This window comes from Harpegnathos saltator, unplaced genomic scaffold (assembly GCF_003227715.2).
Source record: "Harpegnathos saltator strain DR-91 unplaced genomic scaffold, Hsal_v8.6 scaffold772, whole genome shotgun sequence".
Lineage (NCBI taxonomy): Eukaryota > Metazoa > Arthropoda > Insecta > Hymenoptera > Formicidae > Harpegnathos > Harpegnathos saltator.
Window position 1 is genome coordinate 128985 of NW_020230618.1, and position 15356 is coordinate 144340.

The window sequence follows — 15356 nt, forward strand, 5'->3', positions numbered from 1 at the left end:
ATCGAGGTATATCGAGGAGAGAGCCAGTGTGGACTTCCTTCCACCTGTATAAAAAGTTTTTACATTTTCCCGGGGTTACATTCCGATTAGAATTTTCAGATTTGAGTCGAAAGAATGTTTCCCGCTATGACAGCAATTCGCGAAAAACCATTTTTATCTCAAACATAGATTCTCTCTTTGCCCAGAAACGAAATATATGGAAACCAGCGCTTTTTTTCAGTGGATAAAATCGGTGTGCTTTTATGAAATCAAATGGGAAATCTCACTTTTATATCAACCGTTGAATTCAATATAGAAAGAAAAAAAATAAAAAAAATATTTAAAACATTTTGAAACACTTGAAAATATTTTGAAGCAGCGGAAATAGTCGGTGTTTTATACGTTTCGTCCAATTTTAAAAAACAAAAATCAGAAGAAATCTTGGGGAAAACGCTGGAAACGGGATCCGTTTGAGTTCCACGTAGAATCGCGTGTTTGAAATACTCTATCTCAAACTTGCGTAAATTTCCCAATTATATAGTTTATTAAAATTTTCGGGAAATTCGACCGAATCTCGAGTAGATTTTAAGAAATTATCCATGCAGGTACAACTACGATTTCGTGCGATCGACGGTTTTTCTCACAGGGTGACAAAGAAATGAGAAAAATGAATGATCATACATAGCGTGTGCAAACACGGGCTTCGTTGGTGTGTTCGAATAAGTGTATCGTTTTATTAATATTTCTCTTATTATTTACAAAACTCGATAATAATCTCTAGCTGATTTCGCTCACCATGACATACTACTCGATATCGTCAATCCTATACTTTGCTTTTTTTGTTCTCTTGTTCTGCGTGATCGTTATACGGTATGTCGGATAATGCTCGTCCTCTAAGTCATTTATGTATAATGAACGTCGTCTCGCGCGATTGAAAAATTTCGTTGTCGTCATACGCGCGCGACGCGTCCCCATTTTCTCATCACTTCGCGGCGCGAAACGCGCGCGCGCGATCATCACTCACCACACACAACAAACGTACGTACATACGTGTATTTACAATGTATAAGTGTCATTTACAATTGAACGTGCGGAATTCTAAACTTTACACTCACCTTGAGATTCTCTCACTCGCGACGCGAACGCGCAACGTGTATCTCGAAAATAAGAGGAAAATAATAATAGAATGACTCGATTTGTTCCTCGCACCCATCCTTTCTTCTCTATCCTTCCATTGTCCTATACGCTTCGTTCCTTTCCAACGAGAAAGGAGACCGTTGAGCTGTTCCTTGCGAACGTCGTAGCTCGCGAATGAAATCGTGTCACGATACTGTACAGGCGAAATGTGTCATCGTTTCGGTAAGTCGCGCGACATTTTCGGACTTCAACGCGCCAAGTTACTTCTCTTCTTAACGAAACGGAATATTTTTACACACTCGCGCGATAGGATACACCGCTTGAAACAACGTTTCGTCTCAGTACAGGACTAGAATTTTCTCGAGATAAAACGACGAAAATTTCAGCTGCCTACGAGATTCGATGTCCGAAGTTGCGTGACGCACCGCTCGAACAAAAGACGCAAGAGAGAAAGAGAGACGTTGTCGTCTTGTCTCGATACGTTACGTGAAATCGTATAAGGCGGACAATGTGAAATGTCGTGTGATTCCCGTCGTACTCGCGCGTATTCTCGTTGAAGTGAAAAATTGTCGCGTCGTCGGCGAGATTTCCTACCGAAGCGATGAAAGTGTCGTGTGTCGCGCGCGAGCGGATGAAATAATGCGCGTTGACATGACAATATATCGCATTTGTGTATGACAATGCTGCAAAATTCCGCGCGTAAATGCGGAACGCGTCGGGATTTGTCCATCGGATGCTCGATGAAAGAGAGAGAGAGAGAGAGAGAGAGAGAGAGAGAGAGAGAAGAGAGAGAGAGAGAGAGGAAAAGAGAGAGAGAGAGAAAGCGGATGCATTGTCTGGGAGCGACTTTCCGCGCGACAATGTCGCTCTCGCGAGCGAGCGTGTCTCGAATATCGCGTTCGGTGAAATCGAGTCACAATCACGCGCGCGATGCGGTGTACTATTTCGTAATTCAAATCGACGGGTTTCAACCCATCGAGTGGGCGCGGGGACCGATAATTCGCGAGCGAACAATCCGTTTCGCCGTTCCATTGTAGCCACGCGTGTTTTGTTTTCGATGACTGCAGCGGCGCTCTACAATGTCGTCGTTTATTTCGCCCGACGAGACGCACTCCTCGGAAAATCGCCATTCGAATTCGAACGCGCCATATCGATTCCGCCGAAAAAATTCCATTTTACTTTCCTCTCCCCCTTTTTGTCCCGAGTGAAACATTTTTTCGCGACGTGACGCCTTCACACGCGCACACACAATGACTCGCAATTATTCCGCTCACTCGATGAGAGAGAAAGAAAAGGAGAAGGGGTGACAGAGAGCAAGAAGGGGAGAGAAAGAGAAAGAGAGGAAACAGATAGGAAGTCGTTCAACCATTTCGGATATTTGCTACTTTAAACGGGAAGTCATGATTTCCGTGGGGAGAAGGGAAAACAGCGTTGTCTGAAGCGACCGGTGCTTACTGTGGTGTTACCGTTCGGAAACGTTTCGCATTTATCACGGCTGCGCTCGCCGCATCCGCAGTATGTCGGACTCCCGACGGTAACGCCGGAAAATCGATTCGAGTGTGTCGACGCGAAGTGTTCTCGGCTGAGCGGTTGGTCTCTTCGGCGAGAGAAGCTAGCGATTCGCGATCGATTCACGTCGGCTAACTTGACGTGAGAATCCGCAAACAAGCCGCAAACGTCATCGTCGAGCTTCGTGCGTGCGAAAACGCACCTCACGTTGACCCAGAAAGATATGCCGACGTGTCTATCTTTCCTGGGGACGACTCACACGTCCGAGCAAGAGCGAATCAATCTCCTGTGTGCGCGTCGAAGCGCACCTTGCGGGAGTCATCGAAGGCTTCGGTCCTGCCCGCTTGCCCGCCCGACGAATCACTCGCGGATCGATCTGTGCGGCGACGGCTATGTTACAAATTAACGGTTACCCTGATGTGGCGACTACGACTACGGACTCAAGCGTCCTCGTCTTAATGTCACCCACGACCGGCTCCTTATCGAGATCACTGATTCATAGAGACGCGGACGATCACGCTGAGACGGCCCCCTCCCCCCTACAATCATCGAGCATACATACTCATCGATCGTCGATTGTCGCAACATCACGTCCTCAGTTGTCATTAGCGTGCCACCGACGACACGCGGGTATCGTATGAATACGCCCGACGCCAACCTGGTTACCGTGCGCCCGGCACGGCATAATAACCGGTGCGCTCATGGGCTGGTCTCTTCGTTATGGAAAGAGAAACGGGTAGAAAGAGAAAGAAAGGGAGAAAGAGAGAAAGGAAAAACCTCGCTCGTGCAATATAACAACCGGTTAATCAATATCACGTGGGACATCCGAACGTTCAACGACGGATAGAGAAGAGGTCCATGAATTCACAGGTCTTTTATCCACGCGTTGTCTCTTCCTCTCTTTCCTCTACCTCCTTCTCTACCTCTGCCCCATGAAATGCCCTCGGCGAAGAAGACGGAGGAAGCGTCAGGTTCATCCTGCGTTTGCCGCCACGAAGCAGCTACGTCCAGTCCGTCAACGACCGGTCGCCGTGGACTCCACGACCAGTCAACTGTATTTTCTCTCTCTCTCTCTCTCTCTCCCTCTTTCTTTCTTTCTTTCTCTCTTTCTCACCATGGTCCCTCCTAAGGACTATCATCGGGTATGGCGTACCAGGCAGCTGGATCCGCGGCGAGGGCCCATGGGCCTGCGACGGAGGGATTGGCGTAGGCCGCGGCCCCCGCCGCGGATGGCGCGCACTACCAAGCTCGACCCTGCAACGGCAGGTACGCGCTGCACTGCGGCTGCTGCTGCTGCTGCATGCCCTGCTGCGCGCCAGCCCGCGTGTACGAGCAGTGCTGCAGGCTCTGGCTCGAGCTCATCACATGACTGACGCCCACGACCGAGTGATGGGACACGACCGACGAGGTGGCCGCGTGATGGCTGCCGTGGGGACTTGAGGCCGCCGTCATGTGCGGCGCCGGGCTCGCCAAGGCTGCGCTGGGCCCGCCGCGGCTACCCTCGTTTCCGCCGCCGCCGCCGCTGCCGCACGGCTTCCCGTCCTTCACCAGCACCGGCACCGCCACCCGCCGCGGCGAACTCGCGCTCTGAAACAAGGGAGAGACCCGTCGCTCGTCATCATCGATTCTCGTCGCTTGTGGACGTGTGTATGTGTGCGTGTGCGTGTGCGTGTGGGTGTGAATGTGTGCGCGCGCGCGTATGCGCGCGACACAAGCGGCGATTCATCACCGGCGAGTTAAATCACCGATCGAGTTGCATAATAATGGAGAGAGAGAGAGAGAGAGAGAGAGAGAGAGAGCCCACGATCAAATTTATCCTTCGTTCCGGGCGAAATATGTTTTCCACGTTTGCGACTGAAAAATCCCCTCGCGGAATTTTGCACAACGTCGCCGGCGCTCCAGCATCGCGCGCAAGTGTTCAATATAATATGATATAAATAAATGCGCGCGCGGTCCTATTGGGTCTCTTTTGCTCGGTCCTTTTCTTTTTCTCTTTTTCCCTTTCTTTTTCTTTCTAATGAGTAAACACTCGCGCGCGTGGCTACCGATCGTCTCTCATGGAATATTGAAACGTCACTGTTTGCCGAAGCTCCTTGGAACGAGTGTACGCATTTTAAGTGCGCACTCCGGTACGCACACATGTACATGCCGCGCGCAATCTCCTCTCCCGGCTTGGTGGACGCTGCGAGAACAAACGCGAGGATACGTGGGCCGGCGAGGACCTCGACCGAGCGTTCCTGTGTTCCGAGCAAACACGCGCAGCGCGGTAGGCCCGGTAAGGCACTTAACCCGCGCGATATCCCGCGATCGGCGCTCGCTACGACGGACGGAGCGCGTAGAACGAGCGCGCGCCCGCGCGATGGATTCTCGTTACGAATAAACAGTACCGGCTACCGTGAGCCACGCTTCGAATATAGTTTCATGTGTGGACGGAGTAGAGAATCTTTACACGATCGACGAGAATAGTCGTTTATGTACCTATTGCGGGAAAAGGGGGGAGGAGAGGGGAGAAAAGGGGAATTGCAAGGTGTTCCTCTTGAGAGATAAGATTTCATCGGAAAAGTGTTTCAGGAGAAACATCGTATAGCAATGAGCACGTGTTGAGGAAAGAAAATTTTACAGAAAACGTTCTGAAAAAAACATTTCGTTGAAAAGTTACCCTAAAATGTACACCTTGTCGTCCCTTTTCGACCGTTTTTCTCACAGTAAACGCACGAGCGAGACGCACGGCCGACATGATCCGTTGGACCGAGTTGACACATTCCGCCCTACGCATGCCGGATTCGTATAAAATGTTAGACACGATCGTAAGGATCGCGGTTTCCTCTGCGTCACCTTACGTGAAAATTCGGATTTGTGGAAGTTTGCTCGAAGGAGAGGATCGCGCGCTCTCTCTCTCTCTCTCTCTCTTTCTCTCTCTCTCTCTCTCTCTCTTTCTCTCTCTCTCTCTCTCTCTCTCTCTCTCTCTCATACACGCACAGACATACACATACACATGTCACGTTGGGCCCGTGGGCGTAAAGACAGCCCTGTTCTATACGTCAACCTGGACCCCGCGGACCCCACTGCATACCAAACAGAAGCCGAAGCAAGCAGGCCGAGTACCTGCCAGGACGACCACTCAGCTGTATCAACATTCGATACACGACATTCCTCTTCGATCTCCTCGCCGGGTGGGAGGAGATTTAATAATACGATCGTGCTGGAAAATAACGTCGTACGGCTTGCTCGCGACTTCTCGTCAGTCTAATCGGCGTCGTCGTTTATGAGAGGACGACACCTTTGATCTTCTCTTATTCGATCATCACGTTACTACATTGTCCGTCGGATGGACTCTCGCCGGTCGCGTTAAAAATATTTTCGCGGAGTTTCGTCTGTACGACTCTCTAACGCGATCCCGCCGTCGCTTCTCTACCGGGAAAAACACCGAGAGAAAAAATGATTAATTACTCGCTTCAAATCGTAGATATTTTGAGTATACTTTTTGTTGTTCTAAGAACAAAGTAGCGACAGCGATATACTCGTGAAGTTATCATCAATAATATTCCAGTAAGTCTTATTATATAAATGTTTTTTCTCTGACTATGATTTTTATCTCGTTGTGTAATCGGAGTCATAAACAGCAAACGTTTCCTTTCTCAGTGAATAAAACGCGATTATGCGGCTCTCCGCCCCTTTTCCCCGAATTTCAATAACGCAGACATATATTGCTTCATTTCTGATACGCATCGCTCTCGAAATTTGTGCGTTCAAAAGGGCCAGGAACTCTTTACATTAACTTTATATCGATGTTGCTAGCTAAACAAGATTCACAGCAATCTTTGTGTTTCCCGCTTTTTTCTCGCATTCGTTCATTTGCGCGATGGAAAAATTGCCGCGATGAATACGCGCGTGTCTATATACATATATATGTATATGTATATATATATATGTGTGTATGTAAAAATATAAAAATAAAAAGAGAAAAGGAGGAGAGGGAGATATGCCAGCCAGCCAATGGAACGCGACGAAAAGGTTTATGCGGGGCAATGAATTTTTTGTCGCTCACGCGCGCGAATAGATACTTTTATGCAAATCCGCGCAGTGTCGAGTGCCCGGGGAGGTATACGACCGATTTGATTCGAGTGGCCGGTACGAACTTACGTGCGCGTTGCCGTTTGCGAGAGCATAAGTGCAGGGCATGCCGTGCACTTCAAGCTGACAAAGTGACGATTACGCTAAACGCATGACGGTCCGTGCGCGCGTCACGCGTCACGCCACTTTAGCCACTTTAACGCGCGTTAAACGATTTCCGGCCAAAATGCCTGTATGTTGGGATTCGCATAGTACGCTTTCGCGAGAGAAGGCTCCAGGCCCGATTCGGCCTGGACAGCTGTCACACGACGCGTCGGATCTGTACCGGCGCACATTGAACAAACGGAGATGACAATAATAATAATCATAATCATAATAATATGAACAACAATAGCGACAACGATGATATCTCGGGCGAGCAATAATGGAAGAACAGCGCCGAAAGTCGCGCGACGATCGATGATCGTACGTTAATGGAGCGGAACTCGCTCGTCTCCCTCCGTCGAGGTGTCTCCGGGTGAACGAAACGAGACGATCGCGCCGACCGGGAGGTGGTCTTCCAGCGAGATATAATTACGCGCGCGGCGCGCGACGGAAGTCGAGCCGTTATTAGATTTACAAACAAGAGCGCGCGCGTTTATAAGACCCATTGAATTCCATTCGTCGCGGAAACGAGAGGCCCCGACAGAAATCTTTTCCGCGTCCCTTCCGCGTTTCTTTTGTTCGGCTGGAGATCGCGATGAAGAGAGCGAGTGGGAGAGAGAGAGAGAGAGAGAGAGAAAGAGAGAGAGAGAGAGAGAGAGAGAGAGAGAGAGAGAGAGAGAGAGAGAGAGAGAGAGAGAGAGAGCACGGTGCTGAAGTCGGCATCATCGCGGTATCGGCAATGCACGAGGCGGCTCTCGGTTAATTACTCACGTAGCGACCTCGACGGGAACCTTCTGAGCCTTTCTTGGCCGACGCAGCGTTCGCGTGGAAGTCGCCGTGGAAGTGGCTCGAATCTTGGATTTAAGTTCTTCACCGTTACCCGTGCGAATGAAACTTTTGGTTTTCTTCTTCTCCGCTCGTTGAAAATGCGTGCTCTCTCAGCAGGATAATTTTGCTCGCAATCTCGAAGATGTACAAAGCGTCGAGTCGCTCTCTCTCTCTCTCTCTCTCTCTCTCTCTCTCTCTCTCTCTCTCTCTCTCTCTCTCCCCCCCCCCTCTATTCGCCAATGGACTCGACGATATGTTAAACTTATTCGTACTTGAATTTCTTTATTATTTATTCATCTGTCATCAGGAAGCTCATTTTTCGGATTTTATCGGAGGAAAACCCTCTTAATTTTTGATAATCGCTTCAAAGCACGCTTCAAAGGGCGATAATAAAATTACCGATTAAACAGTACGCTCGCCGTTGCAGTCGTCAGCGTAACACGATTAGCATGATCATTAATATATCAATTGTACAACTCGTTTCTCTCGTACGATAACAGCGACAAGGTCGAAGGTCAGCGACTACGCTCGTCGACGCTGAGATTAAATCAATACCGTGCACCGAGATCCACGCCTGTGCATGTGTATCCGTGTGTTGGTGACCGAGAGAGTTGCGCCGCAAAACTACCAGGTACCGAACGCAAAATCGATTACCTCCCGGTGGTTATCATTCCAGTCGACTTTGCGCATTGATTTCCGGAAATCGGATGCTGTTTTATTATATTTCGCACAGCCCTATTAGTCCTCGATTCCCGTCCAGATGCTGCACGTGACTGTACTCCACGGCAAGATGGCGACCGGCCCTCGAGAGCCCGTTTCGGTACTCCCCTGTAGGATTTCTCTTTTCTCTTCTCCCCTTGTTCTCCTCTCGCTCACCTTTCTCTTCCCCCTCCCCCTCCCCCCTCTCTCTCTCTCGGTTTGCATTCTCTCTCCTTCTCCACTTTCCTCCTTTCGCCCTCCTTCTTCCCTCTCTCTCCCTCCCTCCCTCTCTCTCTCTCTCTCTCTCTCTCTTTCTCTCTCTCTCTCTCTCTCTCTCTCTCTCTCACTCACTCTTTCTTTCTCTCTCTCCCTCGTGTTCGCTCGCTCACACCGGTACTTGAAATTTTTTACCGCCATGAAGGGTGGAAATGGAATAAAATGAAAAAAAGGGGAGAAAATCTCAACGTAGACTACTAGCATGCCGTTGAGATCGTCGCGGTGCCGTTGCCCGCGTCGGCGTCGTCGATGTCGTCTTCGTGAGCGCTCGTCCTCGTCCTCGGCCTCCTCCTCCACCTCCTTCTCCTTCCACTTCACCTTTGCGCGCGTAACGATCGAATTTTCCCGCCATGCAGCGTGAAATTAGCCGAGACGTATCGGGATCGCATCGTAGGTCGACGGAAACGACACGGAGTCTCCGCGATACACGACGCGCGTCTTTCTTTCCGCGCCGACGACAGAAGAATCGAATGAAAAAAAAGGAAAAAAAAACAGCTACGTCGCGGGCACTCCGGAGGGCGAGAATCCGGAGGGTCGTGTTGTGATCGAGCGAGAGCGGCCGGGTCGAACGTCATGGAAAGAAGGGAGGACATATCGATGTGTAAACATGTCCACGGAAGCACGATAAACTAACGACTAAATTATAGGGCGGCTACCGAGCGAAAGAATCGTTCGCTCTCGCAGATCGGTCCGCCAGATTACTTTCAGCGCCATTAATGGCGCTGTATGGCTGTTTACGGGCTGCACCGCGACGCAACGTCGAGTCTTTATTGTCGCTTACTGAACAGGCTCGGTCTCGATGGCGGGCGGCTTCTGTCGTCGATATCTTCGCGATCGGCAGACTTTCCGTTCGAGGCGCAGGATCTTTGACATCTCGCGGCAACGAATTTTTGCGGAAGCTCTTCCTCCCCTCCTCTCTCTCTCTCTCTCTCTCTCTCTCTCTCTCTCTTTTCTAATTGCGTTTACAGTGCAATTACCTAAATGCATCTGTTTGTCTGTCTCTCTATCTGTCTCTCGGCACGTCCGTTTGGATATCAAAAATCGTGTTGCAATTTCGGCGGATAAAGCGACGTTGATATCGCGGACGTTCCATTGTTTACTTTCCGGCCGTAGGTGCATCTCCGGATAATCGATAAGCGCAAGTGAAATTCGCTGAATTGCGATCTCTAACGGTTTCTAACACCGCACGACGACGGTTTAACGAAATCGTCCGGCCGGACGTTCGCGGCCGGTGTGTTTTGACTCGCTCGCTCGCAAACGGCAAACTATATTTTCAATCGAATTTCGATAGTCCGCGCGATCCGCGTCTCCCGATGCGCAACAGTGCGCAACGAAAATCCGCTTATATCGGTGCGCTCGATCTGCACCGAGAGTGACACTTGTCCACGTATTTCACGAGGAATATTATCTCCCTAAAGCGATAACGAAGTGACGAATTTCACTTTTATAACGTGGATCGTCGAGCCCGCGCGCGGCACCGCAACGTCCGTTTTTGCGCAAATCTTATTAACCACCTCCGTTCGACGACGATGTATCGTCACGATCGTAGTATCTTCACCGTTACCTCCTAACGTAAGTACCAAAGAGGAAAAAAAGGAAACTGCTCGGGCTATTTCTGATTCGTTATATAATCGAATATTCACAACCAGTATCTCGCGTTGTCTCGCGTACCGTCCTTTTTGATTCTTTTTTTACAGCATTTCTGACATCTCTTTCTTACTTGAGCATGTTGCCGAGTCCGAGCCGTGGGGCGAAATATCGCAAGAAATAACAATATCGGCGAGGCGCGCGAATCACGAAATCGCAAGAGCGTATTCGCCGTCGCGTCGTCGTGCGAATCGCACGATTCGCCGTTAATGCGCGCTTTCAGTCTTCGTGACCGCGCATTCGCGATAGGCGCGATGTGTCCTAATATATTCCACAAGGAATCCACGCGTATCACCGCGATCTCACGAGCCCGGTGTCTTTTTCTAATAATATTCTCCGCTAGGGAGAGGGAGAGGACAATTGCTGCTGGAGCGCGCGCGGTGTACGAGCAGATCCGAGAGACACGGCACGTTTCGACGCCGCGGCCACGGTATCTCGACGATCGACTGTTATTATTTAAAAAATGCTCGCGATGCTACCGTGCTCAGGCACGTGTTGGCCCGCTCGGCTAGCGTCGACAATTTTCGTCCGTTAACATGTCGAATCGATTCCGAGAGAGAAACGTCCTTGCGATCGTATAATTCGTACAACTGAAGCACGCTAAAATATTCCGACGTCATCCTCTCTCTCTCTCTCTCTCTCTCTCTCTCTCTCTCTCTTTCTCTCTCTCTCTCTCTGTGTTGTTCTCTCTTTCCTCTCCCCCGTTTCTCTCTCTCTCTCTCTCTCTCTCTCCTCTCTCTCTCTCTCTCTCTCTCTCTCGCTCGCTCGCTCGCCCACCGTCGCGACCGCTCCGATGAACTTTGCATTTTGCGATCCGGCGCGCGCGATTTTCAGTGACTTTTAAATTTCAGCGGCGCGCAAATCCCCGTATGTACCCCGCCTACTGTACGAATATTTTACTCGACCTGGTAATCTCGCGCTAAATTTTTGAGCCACGTTCAAACGCGACAGGCGTGATTACGTGCTCAACGCGAGCAATTTTATCGTTCTGTCGACGACGCACGGCGCGATCTCCCTCGGCAATCCCAAATGACATAACAAAATAAATGCAAAATCGCTTCGAGCGCTCGAGTGGCGCTCTCGAAGCGAAATATGATGCGAATGCGAGGATTTATGCGGCTTCCGTGATATTTCTCATTGAAAGCCATTTCATTTCGAATCGCGCGACGCGACGCGACGCGACGCTTCCGCGTCGAGCACGGACCGTCATTATTTGAAAAACCGCCGGAACGATCGAGAGCCGAGCGCCGGCATCTCGATGCCAAGCACGTAAAAATCATGTGCGCTCGTCGCTCGAAAATGTTGCATCCCTGATCGCGCAAATGCCGATACATTTGTGCCGTCCGTGTCCTCCTCATCTCTCGCTGCCGCCTTCCATAATAACATTGACGTTATGCGTTATCGTGACAGTCGTGAAGAATCGCGTAGAGCTGCGCGACGCTGAATGATAGCGATATTGTCGCGTTGAGAGTTGCATTAACAAAATTCCATAGTAATTTCCACGATAAAATTCCACTCTCCGTGTAGAAATCGCATGGCAGACGCGCCATCACGCGTACACGAATGACGCGTTAACAAACGGCGCATTTGCAGCTGGTTGAGCGTAACAGGAGTCATTAAAATGTCGCATCGTGACGCAACTCGAGAAATTATACTGCTCGATCGACTCGCGCTCGAAGTGGCTCGCGATGGACCTCGAGGTACGCGCAATTACCTGATTTTGGGCGTTTTGCTCGGCCATCGCTTTCTCCTTCGCTTGCCTCTTGCACTTGTACCGGTGATTCTGGAACCATATCTTCACCTGCACATACATGAAAAACGCAACAATTGAGTCTTCGTTGAACATCGCGCTTGATATCAGTGTTCTCGACGCGCGAACGGCGAACGCTAAATGTGGCTCTCAAGCTGAAGCAACGTTACACGTGACGTTTTGTGCAGGAAAAGCGGAACTTGGAATTAGAAAGGCATATTTAGCGTTCATCGCGGGCTGAACGAGGCGCGCGATGCCTGGAACCCTCGACAAATAACAGTTCCGCGGTCAAAGCCGAAAATCGACGGCATTGAGTCGCTCTTACGTCGGTATAAACTGGGTGACACCAGGTTTCGTGCGCGAACTATCCAGCCAGGTAGGCCGACGAATGTTTTTCCAGAGGCAGCGCGACGACGACGACAACGACGGCGGCGGCGGCGGCGGCGACGAGCCGCTTTGTCAGACGCACTTTTCAACTCGGCCCTCCCCGAGCCATCCCCGATCCCCTAAATCCGTAATTCACGGTTAGAAGTCTGTGTTATTTCTTCGAGAGGGATTTAACGCGTCGTTCACTTTACCGGGACGGCCGACGCTCCGAGAGAAAGAGATAATACGAATTTTACGTCGCGCGCCAGGGAGAAAGAAAAGAGAATCACCGAACTTCCGCTCCGCCGCTGAATTTCGCGCGAGCCGCCTCGATCTGCGAAAACAATCTCGTTACATTACTCAGTTTGTGTTTGGTATTTAGAAAGTCGTTTCGTGAATCTCGTTCCGCGAGATTGACGTCTGTCGCTAAAAGCGTCGGGAGAATGTCGACTTGTCGCGATGTGATAATGATATCGATAATAATAATTTTATCGCCGCTACCGTCATTCCTTAAGATTAACCGGTAGAGTAGCGTGAGAGAGAGAGATGAAAATAGGACGAAAGGCGCGGCAATAAACTTTGAGACTGTTATGAGTCAAGGCTTCGCTTGCGAATGTGTTCACGTCCGAAGCGCAAGAAAAGCGACTGCTCCGTTTCAACGACACCGATCCCTAGTTAAGAATTAAATCAGCCAACAGGATGTGGCCCATTGTTTTCGCGGGTGGACGACAATGCAGATGCGATCAGATCGCGTCTGGTGGTGCGCCGCGCATAATGCGCACAGCGCGCGGATTATAACGCGCTCCTGTCATAAGCAGATGTCAATCCCGATTCCATCCTGCACGCGGCTGCACAGCCTCCTCCCCGATCGCTTAGTTCAATTGCCGTGAAAGCATCCTCGCACGACCCCGATCGTGTGCGCGCGCGAGCGACTGCTCTTACCGAAAAGTAAAACTCGCAGATCCGTCGGCGTGATTTTACGACAAGCAACATTATCCATGAATATATAGAATGAAACATGTGGAATTCGTGGCGTTTTAGATTAAACTCTCGACTGTCGGTTCTCCTTTTCAACTGTAAATTGTCGCTTTACGCTATTTCCGAAATTATTTCCTGTCCACTGAAAAAAATGTTTCGCCGGTCCAGCTAGAATTCTAAACGTTACAGCCAAAATTTTTCGCCGATTTTTGTATCTGCTAAACATCTGCTGATACACGAAATTTACAACAACAATATTCAAACAATACCTGCGGGAAAATTTAGGTCCCGTAGCTAAATATGAATCACTGCGTTAAATGAAAATAATAATAATAATAATAATAATGTGACTGGGCGCCACAAAGAGATTTTCTTGCTAAATTTGACAAACAGTCAATTTGTCCGAAATTCTGTTCTGTCTGTTTATATTGGTTAGATACAAAACATATGCAATATCGTAGTGCTTGCCAGTCATTTAGCCATTTCAGCTAATTTCTCGTACCTAGATAATTTTCGCTATGACTACAACAAAATCATTTCTCTCAATGTCGGTTGACGGTCAGTGAATGTATGTTAGACGTTACGTTGTTCCCGAAGAAACTCTTCATGTAAGTAACGTGAAAGATAACGTCGCGGAATATTGCTCAAACTCGCAGAAATTTGACGAATATTTACTGAAATTCGCGGACATTCTTTTATTCTCATTGGCGCTGTAACCCAAAGATGAAGAGATGCAGCCGTTTGAAATTGATCCTCGATAATGACAACTAAGAGATGAATCCCCCTACTGACGCTTCGCGGTTTCGAAAGTATCACCGGCCTCGCCGGCTCGGAATGAATCGGACCTCGGAATCCTCCTGGCTCACTCGGCCGTTGCGGACGGCGTCGTCGTTTCGCGGCGGGCGATTTTTATCGTTCGCATTATTACGGAGAGTGCATATGTTGCCGCGTGTAACCTCCTCGTCGAGTGGCTGTTGCGCGCTGCAGCCTCGTGTTCCCGAGGCGGTGTAACCCCCATTGTCGTAGCTGCGTGCGCCGGGAATGCAACGAAAGCACTTTAAGGGGAGCGTCCAGCCGACCGTGTCTCGAGGACTCGCCACCGTCTGTCTAATTCTTTGAATATTAGCGGGATCGGCGGCCACCCTCGGAAATATCCTCCACCCCTCCGGGGTGGCCCTCCGGAATTGCCACCTCGAGCGTGGGCGGTCACCGGTTGGTTTAGTCGTTTCGTCGCCGGTACCCGGAGATCGATTATCTCGTTCTCTTCGTTACTGGCATTGTTCGAGCCGCGCCTTCAAGTCTCGCGTCTCGCTCTCTGCAGGTGGTCAGACCGGACCACGCGGAACGATTGACGGGGACACTTTTGTTGCAAGCGACGCGGTGTCAGTGACGTGACAAGTCCTGGCTTGTGATCGTGCTCTTATTTGCGATTAACACTTTCGCCTCGGCTGGAGTTAGCTGCAGATGGACGCGCGATAACTTCAATCGTGCAATGTCTAACTCGCGGCGATCGTACCATCTTCCACGCAGCCGAGAGATGAGCATCCCCCCCCCCCCACCCATCTCTACCGCGATTTATTTCTCCCCCTTCTGTGCATTATATTACCCGTATTGTTTCATCGGTCCACTCGGAATCATCGTTAAGAGCGAAAAGCCATGCGAATCCATCTTAAGGAACATTTGATCGCGAAAAGAGGAAGCACTCGCGCGCGCAGCCCTTCTCGCACCGTTGCGTGAGTTTTTACGTACGCTTTGTGGCGCGGCCGGTACGTAGGGGGCGAGAGACCTTATCTAAAAGCCACGAAGAGGTACTAGACGAGGGAAGTACTCTTTCGCCGCTACCGTTCGTTAATTCCTTTTCTACCGATAATCCACTCGTCGAGGCTTGTCGAGTTTCGGCCGCACAGTGCGCGCGCGAGCACACTCCGCGCTGACTTCGAGTGATCTACAAATAGCCGTTTACTTCTGC

At 50.0% G+C, this 15356-nt stretch overlaps 1 protein-coding gene across 1 annotated transcript in view; it reads right to left on the minus strand.

The window, feature by feature from the left end:
• Window positions 1–572: 572 nt before the first annotated feature.
• LOC105184280 (homeobox protein Nkx-2.4) overlaps window positions 573–15356 on the minus strand; it is a 32754-nt gene continuing 17970 nt past the window's right edge. The window contains exons 3-4 of the mRNA XM_025306229.1: window positions 12008–12094; window positions 573–4212 (exon numbers count right to left, since the gene is read on the minus strand). Coding sequence (XP_025162014.1) covers window positions 3865–4212; window positions 12008–12094 — 435 coding nt within the window. The 3' untranslated portion in view covers window positions 573–3864. The remainder of the gene's footprint in view (window positions 4213–12007; window positions 12095–15356) is intronic.